This window comes from Neofelis nebulosa, chromosome X (genome assembly GCF_028018385.1).
Source record: "Neofelis nebulosa isolate mNeoNeb1 chromosome X, mNeoNeb1.pri, whole genome shotgun sequence".
NCBI classification, from domain to species: domain Eukaryota; kingdom Metazoa; phylum Chordata; class Mammalia; order Carnivora; family Felidae; genus Neofelis; species Neofelis nebulosa.
The window spans coordinates 43,525,292-43,543,265 of NC_080800.1; the positions used below are offsets into that span (position 1 = coordinate 43,525,292).

The 17,974-nt window shown below is 45.2% G+C and overlaps 1 protein-coding gene across 1 annotated transcript; it reads left to right on the forward strand.

Moving 5' to 3' along the window:
• Positions 1-9,850: 9,850 nt before the first annotated feature.
• USP27X (ubiquitin specific peptidase 27 X-linked) lies at positions 9,851-17,039 on the forward strand. The gene is made up of 4 exons (XM_058712702.1): positions 9,851-9,954; positions 10,476-12,934; positions 15,554-15,849; positions 16,533-17,039. The coding sequence occupies exons 1-2, from the start codon at positions 9,851-9,853 to the stop codon at positions 12,832-12,834; spliced, it is 2,463 nt and encodes an 820-aa protein (XP_058568685.1). The 3' UTR covers positions 12,835-12,934; positions 15,554-15,849; positions 16,533-17,039.
• Positions 17,040-17,974: the final 935 nt, after the last annotated feature.

Genomic DNA, 17,974 nt, shown 5'->3' on the forward strand with positions numbered 1-17,974 from the left:
GGTTTTCTCAAAATAGGGTCCAAGCCAAATGTAACATTGTATTTGGTTGTTATCTCTCTTGTCTCTTTTAAAAATCTATAAATTTCCTAAGCCAGCCACAGAAAAACAAATACTGCATGACATCACTTATGTGTGGAATCTAAAAAAGTCCAACGCATAGATGCAGAGAGTAGAATGGTGTTTTTCAGGGGCTGGAGGGTGGGGGAAATGGGGACATGTTGGTCAAAGAGTACAAAGTTTCAGGATGCAGGATGAATAAGTTCTGGGGATCTAAGGTACAGCGTGGTGACTATAGTTAATAATACTGTACTATACACTTGAAATTTGCTAAGTAGATCTTAACTGTTCTCACCATTAAAAAGGTAACTATGTGAGGTGATGAATATGTTAATTAACTTGATTGTGGTAATTATTTCACAGTGTGCATGTATATCAAAACATCATGTTGTACACCTTAAATATATGATTTTTATTTGTCAGTGATACCTCAATAAAGCTAAAAAAGGATCTGTACATTTCTCATCTTTCTTTTTCTCATCCCATTTTAAATCCCACTTATCATTGAAGAAAACGGGTCATTTTTCCTATAAAATATTCCACGTTCTGGATTTGCCTGATTGTTTCTTAGTGGTGATGCTATACTTGTTTCTCTATCTCCTATATTTACCATAAACTGGCAGTTAGAGCTAGACACTTGATTAGATTTAGTTTCAATTTTTATTTTTGACATCAGTAGATTATAGGTGGTGCTGTATGCTTACTACTGCATTACATCAGGAGGTATATAATATCTAGCTATCCCACTCTTAGTGATGCTAAATTTGACCAGTGGGTTCAGGTGGTATTAATCTGATCCCCCCCATTATAAAATTCTCCATCACCATTTGCCTAATCTTGTTCATCCATTCATGATCATTGCCCTAGATTAGTGATTTTCAACCAGAGATAATTGTCCTCCATGGGACATTTGACAATGTCTGAAGACATTTAAACATTTTTTTTGTAGTTTTTATTTATTTTTGAGAGAGAGAGAGAGAGAGAGCAAGGGAGGAGCAGAGGTAGAGGGAGACACAGATCCAAAGCAGGCTCCAGGCTCTGAGCTGTCAGCACAGAGCCCAATGTGGGGCTCGACCTCATGAACTGTGAGATCATGACCTGAGTTGAAGTTGAACATCAGATGCTTAACCAAATGAGCCACTCAAGTGCCCCACTTTTAGTGGTTTTAAAAGGAATGAAATTTACTTGCAACTAGTAGTAAATAAGCCTTAGAGACCTAATGCACAGTATAGTGAATATAAACAATAGTGCATTAGAATCCTCAAACTTGCTAAGAGACTAAATCTTAAGTATTCCAACCACAAAAAGAAATTATAATTATATGATGTGATAGAAGTGCTATCACTACAATGACAATCATAGTACAATATATAAATGTATCAAATTTCAATAAAAATAAACAAAATAAATACAAATATTTTAAAGGGAATAAAGTTTTGAAAAAGAGTTAAAAAGGGACAGCAAGGTGGCTCCATCAGTTGAGCATCCAGCCGGCTCTTGATCTCGGCTCAGGTCGTGATCTCACAGTTTGTGGGATCAAGCCCTGCGTTGGGTTCTGTGCTGACAGCATGGAGCCTGCTTGGGATTCTCTCTCTCCCTTTGTCTCTGCCCCTCCCCTGTTCACAAGTGCTCTCACTCTCTTTCTCTATCTCTCAAAAATAAATAAACTTCAAAAAAAAGGAGGGGCACCTGGGTAGCTCAGTTGGTTGGGCATCTGACTTTGGCTCGGGTCACCATCTTGCAGTCTGTGAGTTCGAGCTCCACGTCGGGCTCTGCAGTGACAGCTCAGAGCCTGGAGCCTGCTTCAGATTCTATTTCCACCTCTCTCTGCCCCTCCTCCGCTCTCACTGTGTCTTTCTGTCTCAAAAATAAAATAAAAACATAAAAAATAATTTTAAAAAAGGAATAAAAAGTGTGATTAGGATTTTTAGCTACCAGCTTTGATATACTATAACAAGATGTACCCTTCCCACTCTTCAAACTTTTAAGAGACATTTAGGACAAGCACAAGAAGTCAGATTCCACACTTTAGTGAGTAAAATTGGAGAATGTGTTCTCTATTGTGCCTCTGTCTAAGCTCAGGCCCAGGGCCATGCTATATCCCACAAAGCTGACCTCCAGCACTGGAACAGATTTTGGGATTCCAGAGTTTTCCTAAAAGAGAGGGGTAAGATAGTTGGTTGGTCAGATGCTGTGTCAGAATGCAGGAAGATGTTCAGAGACCACGTGATGAGGCAGATAAGTAAGGAATCAAAAGTGTGAGTCAAACAGGGCAGAAGTCTGAAGGATCATAGTCAGAGTTGGTAAAGGTTGAGGGAAGCTGAGACACAGAATTCCTCAGTCAGCATGTGGTGCAAACTGGGAAAATGGCTGGTTAGAATATGATGCAGTGTAACCTCATCTTTGCTGTCATCCCTCACAAACATGACTTTGCTCTCTTTGTGAGCCTTTCTTTTGGCCAGAGAAGGGCCCCAGTCACTGGAATCACATAGGTACAGGCTACCAGGGGCTAGATGTGTGCTTGAAGAAGGCCTTAAGCTCTTCCATTTTGTGCCTGCTGCATACCACCAGGCCTGCTGCTTCCCTCTGTAGGGCTGGCATCTCCTGGAAGCCCTTGGTGGATCCCGATGAGCCCATTCCTCAGTCTCCTGGTTGTTGATATGGCTATGGGAGTGCAGGAGGTGAGGCCTTGTCCTGCTGCAATGGCAGGTAGGGGCTGCTGAGCTGCATCCTTGATCATCATGAATGGGCTGGCAGGAGGGCTATGGCTGAGCTTAGGGAGATTTGATTTGGTCCAAATGGAATGGGAAGAGCCCACCTGACCAGCTTCTAGACCCAAGGATCCTGGTGCTGAGTGGACTTGCCAATTTCCCTTTCTTTATCTCAGTGAAGACTTGCAGACCACTAATGAGATGTCAGGGCCTGGATAAAGTAGACGTCAGACATCTCATTGTTGATAGTAGATATATTCTGAATGGGAACAGGCATAGAAGCAGAGAGCAAGCATAAGGAAATTTAGCGTCCTTAACGTTTTTGTGCTGCAGTTTCCTCATTTGTATGGTGAGAATAATATTAGTGCCGACCTCATCAGGGCGCTATGAAGTTTACATAAAATAGTAAAATACTTGTGCCTGCATATAATAAACCATTGATGAATGTTAATTATTTCATTATAATTGTGTGTAAATTATAAATCATATCATGTCATTCCCTTGATAACTGCCCCCCAACCCCAAATGATTCTTACTGCAAGTGGGATAATATTCAAATCTCATACAATGGTCTGCAAGGCTTCAGGTGATTTGATTCCTGCCTGCACCTCTCTCCTCATCTTACATCACTCTCCTCCTTCTTGATCACCAAACTCCAGCCATTCTGGCCTTATTTTCATTTCTTAAAATTATGAAGCTTTTTTAACTCTCAGGACCTTTGTACTTGCTCTATACATTTATAACTGGACAAAAAAAAAACTTAAAAAAAGAGACACTAAAATCAAGAATCCATAAAGTCTGAGAATCTTAACTACCTAATAATTTTTTTTAATTTTTAAAATGTTTATTTATTTTTGAGAGAGAGAGAGAGAGAGAGAGAGAGAGACTGTGGGGGAGAGAGGGGCGGAGAGAGAGGGAGACACAGAATCTGAAGCCGGCTCCAGGCTCTAAGCTGTCAGCACAGAGCCTGATGCAGGGCTGGAACTCACCTAGCATGAGATCTTGCCCTGAGGCAAAGTCGGGTAGGATGCTCAACCGACTGAGCCACCCAGGCATCCCAACTACATAATTATCTTAAACACCATAAGGTTAAAAAATGAAATAAAACACAACAGTCAAATGGTAAATGGGAAAAATATACTAGAGTATGACAGATGAAGGGCTAATAGCTTAGTGCTTAAGAACCCAAACTCTAGGTTCCGACTGCTGGGTTTGAATCCCAGGTCCATCATTTACTGTGTGACGTTGAGCATCAATCACTCAATCTCTCTGTGCCTCTATTTCCTCACCTGTAAAACAGTGATGATAACAACACCTACTTCCTAAAATTGTTGTAAGGGTTAAATCTCTTTAAGAAAGCAACTCTTGGCATACTTCAGGTGCCATACAACTGTTATTTATTATTGTTAGTAAGCAGCCAAAAATACCAGCAAAGGATGTGAACAGATACCTCACATGAACAGTGATACAAAATGGCCAATAAATATTTGAAAATATGGTCAACTTCACTCATAACTAAAAGGATGCATTCGTTTATTTCACAAATATTTAAATATTTATCAAGTGCCAAAGATTCTTTGGGAACAGTGAACATCTTTCTCTTAGGGAGTTTACATTATAGTTATTTTTATATGTGTGTGTAATATTTAATATATCATGTGGTGATAGTATTTTGAAGACAAAGCAGAGATGAGGTGTTATTTTATATAGAGATCAAGGAAGGACTCTGAGATAAGGTGGCATTTAAGGAGTAATCTTAAGTAAGCGAGAAAGCCATAAGGATTTCTAGGGGAAGAGCTTTCTAAGTAGAGGAAACAACAAAGGCAGAGGCTTAGAAGCAGGAGCCAGCTTAGCTTATTAAAGGAAGAGCAGTAAATCCAGTTTGTTTGGGGCAAGGCTGAATTGATAGGAAGTGAGGTCTAAGAGACCGTGGTCAGATTCTCTAGGGCTTTAAAGGCTAGGATAAGGACTTGGGACATACTAGGAGTAAAATAGAAAGCTTGCCATCATTTAGAATTGTAATCACCTATACATGACTGGGATCCAAATAACAAAGGCTCAAATAGGATGATGTTTCAAGTGTGATATTGATTCTAAAACATAATCAACTGTAAGACATGCCATTGTTTTTTAAATTTAATTTTTTATTTTTTATTTTTTTTTTTATTTTTAACGTTTATTTATTTTTGAGACAGAGAGACAGAGCATGAACAGGGGAGGGGCAGAGAGAGAGGGAGACACAGAATCTGAAACAGGCTCCAGGCTCTGAGCTGTCAGCACAGAGCCCGACGCGGGGCTCGAACTCACAGACTGTGAGATCATGACCTGAGCCGAAGTCAGATACTCAACCGACCAAGCCACCCAGGCGCCCCTAAATTTAATTTTTTAAATCTTTATTTATTTTTGAGATAGAGAGAGAGACAGAGCATGAGTGGGGGAGGGACAGAGGGAGAGGGAGACACAGAATTTGAAGCAGGCTCCAGGCTCTGAGCTGTCAGCACAGAGCCTGACATGGGGCTTGAAATCATGAGTTGTGAGATCATGACCTGAACCGAAGTTGGACGCTTAACCGACTGAGCCACCCAGGCGCCCCAAGACATGCCATTATTATATGTACCATCAAGAAAGAAAAGAAAATGCTGCCAAGCAGAATCATAAACTGTCACTCAAAGATTTCAGAGATGTTGAAATATGAATGAAGAGATATACCTCTTAGAGTTGGTAAAAAATGGCATTTTTTTTCTCACGTAAGAATAGGTCCAGAGGTAATCATTTCCTTGGTTGCAAGATGGCTACTCAGCTATAGTCATTATACCCTCATTTCCAGGAGGAAGAAGGGGAAACTAGGAGGGGGGGAAATGCCTTTTATTCTTCTATATTAATTTTGTGAAAGTCTTCCCCTAAAAACTCATTGGAATTTTTACTGGCATTGCTTTGGATATGTAGATCAACTTGGAGAAAACTGTCTGATGCCAAATGTACAGTGCTAATCTGTAGATCAATATGTATTTACAGTCCCATTTATACTTCATAAAAAGGATAAATGTATACAGCATGCTTGTATTTCCCTAGAAAATTTCTGAAACGAGAAACTGTTAACAAGTGGTCATTTCAGGGGAATAGATTGGGTGTGATTGGCAGGGAAGAGAGGGACTTTAAATTTTCATGTTATGCCTTCTTGTAAACCTTTTTTTAAAAAACCACAGATATTGTACACATTACTTTTATAATAATAAATAGAAACCAGGAACCTTAAAAGTAGAATGTGCATTAACCTGGGGACACAGGTAGACTTTCCCCGGGGTAAATAAGCACTTAGAGTTTTAAGGGGATAAACTTCTTTATCCTCAAATTTCCTATTTCATATTTCCTAAAATTGATCTGCCAGAGAACACATGTGGTGGCAGAATCAAGCTGATTCTTTCCATCTCCCCTTTCAAAATGGTTCTTTGTGCACTTTACAAAACAAAGCATTCCTTTTATCCATCCAGAATCTTACCTGGGTGCACTGCCCCACAGTATAAAATCCTCAGGGGACCAGAGAGACACTTCCAAACATTGTTGTCAATGGTGAAGAAAAAAAAATTGCTCTAACAAATGAATGGGGATCAAATGCTTTTGCAGTTCAGATGGCTTCCAATGAAACCAAAGGAAAACCCAATGGAGCTGTCAGCTGATAAATCAGGGAAAATAATTTTGAAGATAAATCATTGTATGATCCCCTCCCCCATAGATCTCTAAAGGAACTCAGAGACTTGAGTGACATTGCTAAAACAAACGTCCATTCCCATTTACTTATTTATATAACCGAGGTTTCTGTGTGCTAACATTTAGCCAAACAAAAAGTAGAAAGAGAATTGATGCTGAATCCTGTTTCATTCTAGCAATAAGCAATATTTACCCATGGAGACACCCACTAACTTTTTTCAAAGAAGGGCTTTTCTATCTCTAATACATTTTAATTTTTATGTCTAATAATTACCTATCAAAATTTGTAATATATTTATAGTTTTCGATCTATCATATTCTAATATTAATTGTCCTAATTCAAGCAGGAGTAAAATTTTTAAAAGATCTTATTTTTAAGTAATCTCTACACCCAACATGGGGCTCAAAGTCACAATCCTGAGATCAAGAATCACATGCTCCACTGACTAGGCCAGGCAGGTGCCCCAAGCAGGAGTAAATTTTTAAACAACCTTTAGAGCTTTAGGCTCAGAGGAACATTTAAAAAGCATTTAAATAGCAAAATATATACACGCAAATTAAATAGCAAAATATATTTCCTTGCAGGGAAATATAATAGGATTGTCAATAAAATAATTTCCAGTGCAAAAAAAATATATTATTGGGGTAAAATTCTGTTAGAAGACTAAAATGGAATTGAGAACTTAGGGAGAAAAGGAAAAATTTACAACTTCCTACCATCAAGAACTCATTTATGAATTTTTAAAACAGATGATGGTGGCTCTCAAATCATTAAGGTATTTGGGTTTCACTAGTTTCAGGTAAAATGGTGGCATAACAGTTTTGTTTGTGAATGTTAACATTTGTCAGAAATCACATTATTTGCAGCTGACGTTTTTGATGCAAAATTTTAGATGGCAACTTAAAAATGTGTGAAGGAGCACAAGGTTAAAAAATATTTTTTAAATGTTTATTATTTGAGAGAGAGAGTGCAAGCGAGCACAAGCGGGAAGGGGGGGTGGGGGTGGGGGTGGGAGTGGGGGAGGAGCAGAGAGAGAGGGAGAGAAAGAATTCCGTGCTGACAGCCACCCTTGGGGCTAGAACTCACGAATCCTGAGATCATGATCTGAGCCAAAATCAAGAGTTGGACACTTAACCAACTGAGCCACCCAGGCACCCCCAAAAATATTTTTAAGAAAAAAATAGGACATAGCTCCACACTTGAAGGCCCCAAGGTGTCCCTTTTGATCATAGTTCTCATCTGTCCTCAAGAAAGAATCCCTCTCCTGACTCTTCTCATAATCATTTCCCTGCTTTTCCTTACATTTTGACTATTTATTTCTGCATTCTAAAGCAATATGGTTTAGCAAACAAACAGAAAAACCAGAGAGAGACTCATAAATACAGAGAACAAACCGGTGGTTGCCAGAGAGGAGGGGGGTGGGGGGGATGGGTGAAATAGGTGAAGGGGATTAAGAGGCACAAATCTCCAGTAATAAAATAAGTAAGTCACAGGGGATGAAAAGTACACGATAGACAACGTAGTCAATAACATTGTAATAACTTTGTATGGTGACAGATGGTAACTGTATTTATCACTGAGAACACTATGTAATGCATAGAATTGTATCATTATGCTGTACCCCTGAAACTAACATAACATTGTATGCCAGCTATACTGCAAGTAAAAAAAGAGATGAAAAAATATTTTAGAGTGTATTTTGATATAAACTGATAGTTTTATGTATGTTTATACAAAATAAATATCCCAGGAAGTGTCATATACTCTTTTGCCACCTTGTGGTCAGAACTGTGTTCAACCCCAGGCGCCCCAGCTGCATGATGAGGGGTCTCACCCTAAGTCAGCCCCTTCTGCTAGCCTTCAGTCAGGTCGCTGTGAGACAGACACGGTGACACTTGCACAGGACTGAACTCAGACACAGGCAAGCAAGCGTAAAGCATGAAAAGGATTAGGCTGTCATCCCCACCCCCACCCCCACCCCTGAACGTGATTCACGTCAAAAGCAACATGCAATCAGGAAAGAAATGTAAGGAAGTACAACAAAATTCTGACTTTTCTCATGGGGGCTACTTAAAAAAAAATCAAATGTCAAACTGTTTCCGATATTTTTTTCTTGATTCTTTTGTTTTTGGTGCCTATTCTCTGCTGGTGACCTAGACACTTCCTTAGTCTGCCCTGATTGGGGAACCCAGCCCTGATTGTGGCCCTGGGGCAAGTTTGTTTGGTTCAGTGCTGCCCATAGCCCCTAGTGCAACACCTGGCTCTGGGTTGGAGCTTTTGAAAACACATTTGCTAAGTGAATGATGGCAAAGCCCCCCCCTTCCCCCCCCCCCCCCCCCCCCCCCGTTCCAGAACCTCCTGGACACGTGGGCTTCTGCTGGAGGTTGGATAATAAAGTAGTCAGGTTGCTTTGGTTAGTCTTCAGGGGTAGACAGTCTTAGGTACATAGAGATCTTTAGGTCTCTTTGATATCTGTCACTCTGGGGAGGTGGGATGGAGTACCTCCCCCTCCTCCCTCCAGTTCATGACCTCAGGCATTTTTAGCAGCAGCATTAGGAGCAGGAGCAGGATTTCTTCAGTGGGTATGCTAGTTGCAGTTCCTCTGGTTGCAGGTCACAAAAGGCAGGCATTTATTGGAAAGATGCTGGGGTGCTTCAAGGAATTGAAGCAAGAGTTGGCTTTGGAAGGCAGGGCACCATGGCAGCTCTGGGGTACCTTAGCTGTATGGGAGCCAAGCATCTCATTCTCCTTAAGGGCGCATAATTCTTGACAACCAACTCTCGCTGCTAACTCCAGGAGGCTTAGGCACCACCTCTTCCCAGCAGGAAGGGGCCGGCTGAGAGGTGACGTCCAGTGCCAACCAAGGAGAAGTCTGCTAGGGTATACTCAGGCAGCACAGCCCCATAGCCAGACTGTGTATACGGGGTCAAGGCCAGCCATTACGGGACTCAGGGAACTGACTCTTCCTAGAACACTGGCTATCTACCTCTTCTGAGCCCCCTCCTGACTCCCTGGGACCAGCACCTGTGGCCACTTTCCACTGCCAGCAGCTCAGTGCAGGAGGTCTCAGACCCCGGCCCGCCCCCTCCCCCTGCTGGCTGCTACAACTACCGAAGCTTCTCCCCACCCCCTACTCCCACCTGCTGCCTATCAGGGGCTCTCTGCCAGACTTGGGGGTCTTGGGGCGGTGTCTTCCCCTTTCTCAGCGGTAGGAGAGGTGCCAGCAGTAGGCATGGCCTGTCCCTTCTGGTGCCCCCGGGCGGCTCAGCGTCTGCTGGGGCAGAGGGCATACTGCCAAACCCTCATCCCACCCGCGGCCTTTGGAGCCCGAGGAGGTGAGGAGCAGGCATAGATTCTGCAGAGCACCAATAAGATGGGCAAAAGGGATGTGCCTCTCCGGGCCCAGCAACCTTGGGAGCTCTGCCTCTCCGGATGTGGGGTCCAGGCCCGCCCCCAGAATGGACCTGGTCCTTATCTGTGAGGACAGGACCTGGGGTGGGAGGGAGCCTGGGACAGGGCTGGGGGCAGGCTCAGCTGTAGGGATGATGGCCTATCGTGGTTTCCGACTGCTCCTGAGGACCTGGCCTCTGAGGGGACATTTCACAGCCCCAGAGAGCTTTCTGGACTTTACTATTCCTCCGTCCCGGCCCCGCAGCGCTGGGGGAAGCTGCATGGACGAAGGGAAGGACGGGGAAAGGGGAGGAGACGATGAAGGGGGTCAGAGCTGCGATTGGAGCTGAGAACTGGAAGCGCCTTAAAGAGACTGCGCGGTCCCCGCCCCCCTTCCCGCCAGCCTCAATGAATTAGAGCTGTGTTTCCCAAACTTGCCTGATCATAAGAATCCTCCCGGGCCCTAGTTAAAGATACAGGTTCCGGAGCACCTCCCTTCGCGATTCTGATTCAGTACGTCTGCGGGTGGAGCCGAGGAATCTGTAATTTTAACACGCTCCCCACGTGATTCTCGTGAACAAGCAAGTTTGGGAAATACTGAATTAAAGGAAACGGGGCCTGGCTGCCGAAGCGGCCTCCGCTAGGGGGCTACGGCGGGAGGATTCCCGGGGGGCGTCGCCTGCTTCCGCCGCCGCCTCCTTCAGTGAAAGTCCCTTTTGGGTCCAGCTGTCACAGCCACCGCGCTCCCTCAGGCCGGGCGGGGGACACCCCAGGTCTGCGTGGCCCCTGCGCCGCCACGCCCAGTGGCCGTCCGAGCCCTGCGAGCAGGGGGAGGAGCCGCCGCCAGTGGAGGCGGAGGAGGTAGAGGAGGCGGAGACGGCGGAGACGGCGGAGAAGGCGGAGAAGGCGGAGAGGAAGGTGGAGGCGGAGGCGAAGGTGGAGGGGAAGGTGGAGGCGGCGGGGAAGGTGGAGGCGGCGGGGAAGGTGGACACCGCCGGGAACGTGGAGACAGCGGAGGGTCTGGGCCGGCAGGCTGAGCTCAAGCTGGAGCCCGAACCCGAGCCCGTACCGGAGGCGGAGCAGGAGCCGAAGGGGGAGCCGAAGCAGGAGCTGGAGGATGAGAACCCAGCGCGGAGCGGCGGTGGCGGCAGCAGCGACGAGGTTCCTCCCCCCACCCTTCCCTCCGAACCCCCGCGGCCCCCCGATCCCTCTCCGCGGCGCAGTCGTGCCCCCCGCCGCCGACCCCGGCCGCGGCCACAGACCCGGCTCCGTACCCCGCCGCAGCCTAGGCCACGGCCCCCGCCCCGGCCCCGGCCCCGGCGCGGCCCTGGGGGCGGATGCCTGGATGTGGATTTCGCTGTTGGTCCACCAGGCTGTTCCCACGTGAACAGCTTTAAGGTGGGAGAGAACTGGAGGCAGGAACTGCGGGTGATCTACCAGTGCTTCGTGTGGTGTGGAACCCCAGAGACCAGGAAAAGCAAGGCAAAGTCGTGCATCTGCCATGTGTGTGGCACCCATTTGAACAGACTTCACTCTTGCCTTTCCTGTGTCTTCTTTGGCTGCTTCACAGAGAAACACATTCATGAGCACGCCGAGACAAAACAACACAACTTAGCTGTAGACCTTTATTATGGAGGTATATACTGCTTTATGTGTAAGGATTATGTATATGACAGAGACATTGAGCAAATTGCCAAAGAAGAGCAAGGAGAAGCTTTGAAATTACAGGCCTCCACCTCAACCGAGGTTTCTCACCAGCAGTGTTCAATGCCAGGACTCGGTGAGAAATATCCAACCTGGGAGACAACCAAACCCGAGTTAGAACTGCTGGGACACAACCCAAGGAGAAGAAGAATCACCTCCAGCTTTACCATCGGTTTAAGAGGACTAATCAATCTTGGCAACACGTGCTTTATGAACTGCATCGTCCAGGCCCTTACCCATACTCCGATCCTGAGAGATTTCTTCCTGTCCGACAGGCACAGATGTGAAATGCCAAGTCCTGAGTTGTGTCTGGTCTGTGAGATGTCTTCGCTTTTTCGGGAGTTGTATTCTGGAAACCCATCTCCTCACGTTCCTTATAAATTACTGCACCTGGTATGGATACACGCTCGTCACTTAGCAGGATACAGGCAACAGGATGCCCACGAGTTCCTCATTGCCGCGTTAGATGTCCTGCACAGGCACTGCAAAGGTGATGATGCCGGGAAGGCTGCTAACAATCCCAACCACTGTAACTGCATCATAGACCAAATCTTCACAGGTGGCCTGCAGTCTGATGTCACCTGTCAAGCCTGCCATGGCGTCTCCACCACCATAGACCCATGCTGGGACATCAGTTTGGACTTGCCTGGCTCTTGCACCTCCTTCTGGCCCATGAGCCCAGGGAGGGAGAGCAGTGTGAATGGGGAAAGCCACATACCAGGAATCACCACCCTCACGGACTGCTTGCGAAGGTTTACCAGGCCAGAGCACTTAGGTAGCAGTGCCAAAATCAAATGCGGTAGTTGCCAAAGCTACCAGGAATCTACCAAACAGCTCACGATGAATAAATTACCTGTTGTTGCCTGTTTCCATTTCAAACGGTTTGAACACTCGGCCAAACAGAGGCGCAAGATCACTACATACATATCCTTTCCTCTGGAGCTGGATATGACACCATTTATGGCCTCGAGTAAAGAGAGCAGGATGAATGGACAGTTGCAGCTGCCAACCAATAGTGGAAACGATGAGAATAAGTATTCCTTGTTTGCTGTGGTTAATCACCAAGGAACCTTGGAGAGTGGCCACTACACCAGCTTCATCCGGCACCACAAGGACCAGTGGTTCAAGTGTGATGATGCCGTCATCACCAAGGCCAGTATTAAGGACGTTCTGGACAGTGAAGGGTATTTACTGTTCTATCACAAACAGGTCCTGGAACATGAGTCAGAAAAAGTGAAAGAAATGAATACACAAGCCTACTGAAGTGACACAGACCTACCTGTAATGGAAGATGACAACACCTATACTACAACTGGCTTCGAGATTTAAAGGACCTACTTGCATGGCCCATGGGCCTGACAGAGTAAGAATTGAACAGTACCCAGTGTCTAAAAGGTCCTGGTTGGAAGAGAAGTAGACGGGGCGGGAGAAGAGGCTCTAGTCTAAACAGTCACTTAAAGGAGAATTCAATGGCAGGAATGCTCTAGGTGGGGAAGGCAGGAGCAGGGAAATCCTGACACTGGTACATATCCTATATTCCTCCAAAAGATTGTGTGGGAAAGTGTGGGGTGGGAGGGGGGTGGTGTGGGGGGGGTGTGCCCTTGTAACTGTAAAACATCTTTCTCCATGGGTGTTTCAGCTTCAACTGACCAATCACATAACAGTTATATGTTTGGGGGGGGGGAGAAAAGTCTATACAAATGTAGCCCATTACGTATATGGGTCTGAAAGCAGAAAAGTGGAGGAGGCAAGGATATCTCATTGACAAACACCTTTGCCAGTTTCTTTGTATTCGTGATTTTTGTGCTATTAAATGCAGTATTAAAAAAAAAGAAAAGCCCACGAGGCTAGTGAAAGGTGAAGAAGGAAGGGGGCTTGTATAAGGGGAGCAATTGCTCCAAATGTAGAGAAGACAAAAAAAAAAAATACTGTAAGATAAGCAACCAACACAGACAGGCCTCAGCTAAGAGTATAGTGTGTGAGTGTTTAAAAACAAAGCTGTATGATATACTTGAGCAAATCAATGAACCTCTTTGCGATTGTTTTCTCATCTGTACAATGCAGATAATTCCTACCTTAAAGGGTTATTGTTAAAGATTAAATGATATAAAATGTGTCTAAGTATAAAGTAAAAGGCTTGGAACTTTGTAGGGGCTCAGTAAACGTTTGTTGGATCTGAAACTTCTTCGGACCAGGACCAGAATGCATCAGAGGTGAGGGTTGGTCCAACCTGAGACTCATGGACAGAATGGACACACCTCGTGTCACATGCAGTCACTCACACACATACACACACATGCACACACACTTAACGACTCCCTTCCCAACACTGTCTACTTGGAGCCCCAAGGCAATGGATTCCACCTTTGTCCCTATGTAAGGGCATCACAACCAGTGCCACACCAGGGCATGGGGGGAGAACTACAACTGTCTCCCATAGGCCTTCTGTCCATTTGGAAGACCATCCTGTTGTTTCCATGACTAAGCACCCTGATGAGGGGACTCTCAGGACCAGTAGGCTGCCAGGCCTCTGAATGAGGGTGTTTGCTAGTCTTTGCCTTCCACAAGCATTATGTGTGGGCTGTCACATTCACCTGCAGGCCTGGATCAGTTGAAAGACTATTTTCCAAAGCTCACTGGTCCACCAGCCCAAGGAGATCGATGGAGTGGCACATTGGCCTCTTCCCTGATTCTCCCAGTGGGCAGAGCAGCCTGCAGAGGGCTAAGCTAGAACAGATGGGATGTGCCCAGGAGGGGGTAAGCATTGATGGTTCCTTCTTTTCTCCCCGGCATCAGGTACAAAAGTATCTATAACCTAGAAAATCTTTGTGGGGAGGGGGGAGACTATCAGACCCATGGGGCTTGGATCCACTGGCTCTGGTAAAAGGCTGGCCCCCCCACCCCCACCTACAGGGCTTCCCAAATCTACTTCATGTTCTACTCATTTGGAAAATATACGTTTATGAATGTGGTTGGGGATGCATCCCCAGCTAGCTCATAGATGTTCTTTAGGACAGGGGTTGTGTCTCCTCTTGGACCCTAGGCTGCACACTCAGCCCCTAGCACAGTTCCTGGCGCATAGTAAGTAGACAGTCAAAACACGTACCAGATGAATCAATGAACCAATGCACCTTCCTTCCATAAGCAAAATTTTGCCACCACCCGGGGCCCAAGATCCTCAAAATATATAAAAGTGTTACCTTTGGTATCTTGGAGGAAGGGGGAGATCCAGGGATGAGTGGCCTCAGGTGCCACTTGGCAAATCAGTGCAGGGTATCTGATTATTTTTTTGGGATGTGTCTGGTAGGGCTGCCTGGGAAGACAGCCATGTCCTCGTTCCTCCTCTCTGCCATAGGTAGCGTTCAGTAAGGCATGTGCCACCAGATTCTGACTGCTTGCAGAAACTGTCTTTGACATTTTTAAGCTTTTTTATTTGGAAATATTTTAAACGTAGAGGAAAGTTGCAAAAATAAAAATAGTATAAAGAACATCTGTATGCCAGATTCACCTATTGCTAACAGTTTTTACCCCATTTACTTTATTTACGTGAATGCACACCCTCATGTGTGTGTGTGTGTGTCTGTGTGTGTGTGTCTGTGTGTCTGGACCATATGATGGTAGATTACATGCATCATAGCCCTTCATGACTAATGTACTTCATGCATTGCCTAAAGATAGGCATGTTCTCTACATCACGGTATAGTTAAGAGCTTCAGTAAATTTCACATTGATGCAATACTAGTATCTAATCTACCATTAGCACTTCAAATTTATCTGCTGGCACAATGATGTCCTTTACAGCATTTCCTTCTCCATCGTAGGATCTGGTCTAGGGTGAGGTATTGCTTTTAGTTGTCAGGTTTCACCTGGAACATTTCCACAAACTTACTTTGTCTTGTATGGCATTAGCATTTTTAATAGAATGCTCCTCATTTTGGGTTTGTCTGATACAGAAACTGTCTTTTAAATACCCTGCACTCAGGAATAGTTCTAAGAGATATGAATGGCGTGAGACTGCTGAAGCTGACCTCCCTGTCTCCGCTGGTGGAAGGCACAGACCACCAGAGGGAGCAGCTGTGCCTGGCACCTCCTGATTGAAGCACGCACCACCTCTGGGAAACACCATTGTCCCTCAGCAACAGGGGAGCCATTCAAGCCCAGCCCAATGCCCCTACCTGTCACCAACCCCCAAATTGAGCCATGGAGTGTAACAACAGCAGCCAGGGCCTGCTTTCAGATCACACCACCGTGGGACCTAGGGAATCATGTATTCAGCAGGTATGTGTTACCTTGAGCCCAGATGGAGATTCAGGCATGTCTGGCACATTGGGCAGGCACCTCCATGGTGGGGCCTTTAGGGGGATCAGAACGGAATGTCCTTGGCACCTTTATCAACATTTGCATGGGGGGCACAAGGAGGGGAGCAGGGAAGGGGTTAAGTACTTCTTAAACAGCTTCATGGGCAGAGTACGTGAAGATGGGGCCCCGAATAAGGAAAAACACAGGAGATGTCAAAAACAGAGTGGTTTGTGACTTACTAGGAACTTTCAGACACAATTGGGGTATTTTACATGATTCCTGGAATTCCCGTGTGAGCAGATGTGGGCAAGAGCTGATGAAATTTAAGCTAATTTTTAACTGAGACTCCCACAAGCTGTCATCAGCCAGCCAGGGAAACTGAGTTCCCATGTACATTTATGATCGGGGCCCAGAAGGGCATGGGCAAAAAATGAGTGCTCACGACTAGGGTCTTATCCACCCACAGAGCTCAGAATGAGGGAACATTCTGAGCTCTCTTTCACCCATCATACATGCCTTATATGTATGTAGGTTTTTTTGGCCTAACCCGGTTGAAAATTCAGAAGGCTACTACTTCCCATTTCCTGGAGTAGCCGAATGCTGAAACTTATTCTGGCCCACAGTTCACATACTTAACTGCCTCACTTCTTCCCCATCCACAGGGAATCCTGATCAGGGATGCCATCAACCAAGAGGTCTTTTCCAATCAAGAAACAGAGTGGCCCCCACACAACTCATGTTGTCATAATGCAGTAGACCTGATGCCAGGAACCCGTGTTTGCACCAAATGTACACTCACACCCAGAAGTGAAGGCCTAGGTCCTCTGAAAGTGTGAAGTTCAGTGCCCACAGCGTACGTCATTACACACTGTCCTTTCCCTGTAGTTGACCCAATACCATTTTTTTTAAACTCATGTATCAAAGTATGTCAGATATATAGGAAAATGCACATATCATAAGGGTACAACTTGATGAATTTCTAGAAAATGAACAGAACCCTGCAAACAACATCCAGATCAAGAAACAGAACATTATCCATAAGTCAGGCCCCACTTCTGCTTCCTTCCAGTCAATAACCCCAAAGAGCAAACCCTATCCTGACTTCTTTCACTGTAGATCAGTGTTGCCTTTTTTATGCCTTCTATAAAAGGAATGGCTCAGTATGTTTACTTTTGTGTCTGGCTTCTTGGCTCAACATTTATGAGCTTCAGCTATGAAGTCTTTTTGTCACAAAAAATTATGAGGAATGTCATTATTTCTGTCTAATGAACCAAAAGTAAGAATCCATACTCTTTCTAGTGATTTCTGACATTGAGTCAATTCAAAGGGACATAGGCCATTGCAAAGTTAGACCTTGAGAGTGTCTAATCTCAGCTATAAGAAAATGGTGGATGGAAAATAACCTTCCAGAGAATCTTGGGATATTTAAGTACCCCAGAAATGTTAATCTTGGGTCCTGTTCTAATAATCTTGGACCCCAGCCCTGTTCCAGTAGCTCCTGAATGGGATACTCTTTTCTAGTAAATCCTCAAATTTTAACGTGTAGCAGAGTCACCTTGAGGGCTTATTAATCCATAGATGCCTGGGTCCTGCCCCTAGAATTTCTGATTTCGGTAGATTTGGGATGGGGGCTTGAGAATTTGCATTTCTAACAAATTCCCGAGTGATGCTTTAGGTTCTGGGATCACACTTTGAGAACCAGTGTTCTATTCAGTTTGTTTTCACACTGTGGTACTCGGAGCCCAAGGAGGCTATGAAGGTGCTCCAGGGAGCATCTTGGAGAGCATCTTGGGGAGCAAGGGGGTAGGTAAATTTTTCTTACCTTTTTTAATGTTTATTTATTTTTGAGAGAGAGACAGAGTGAGAGCGGAGGAGGGGCAGAGAGAGAGGGAGACACAGAATCTGAAGCAGGCTCCAGGCTCCAAGCTGTCAGCACAGAGCCCGATGGGGGGCTCAAACTCTCAAAATTACAAACTGTGAGATTATGACCTGAGCCCAAGTTGGACGCATAACTGACTGAGCCACCCAGGTGCCCCAAGGGGTGGCTAAATTGGTGAAGATCAGGAACTCTTTTTTTAAATGTTTATTTATTTTGACAGGGGGA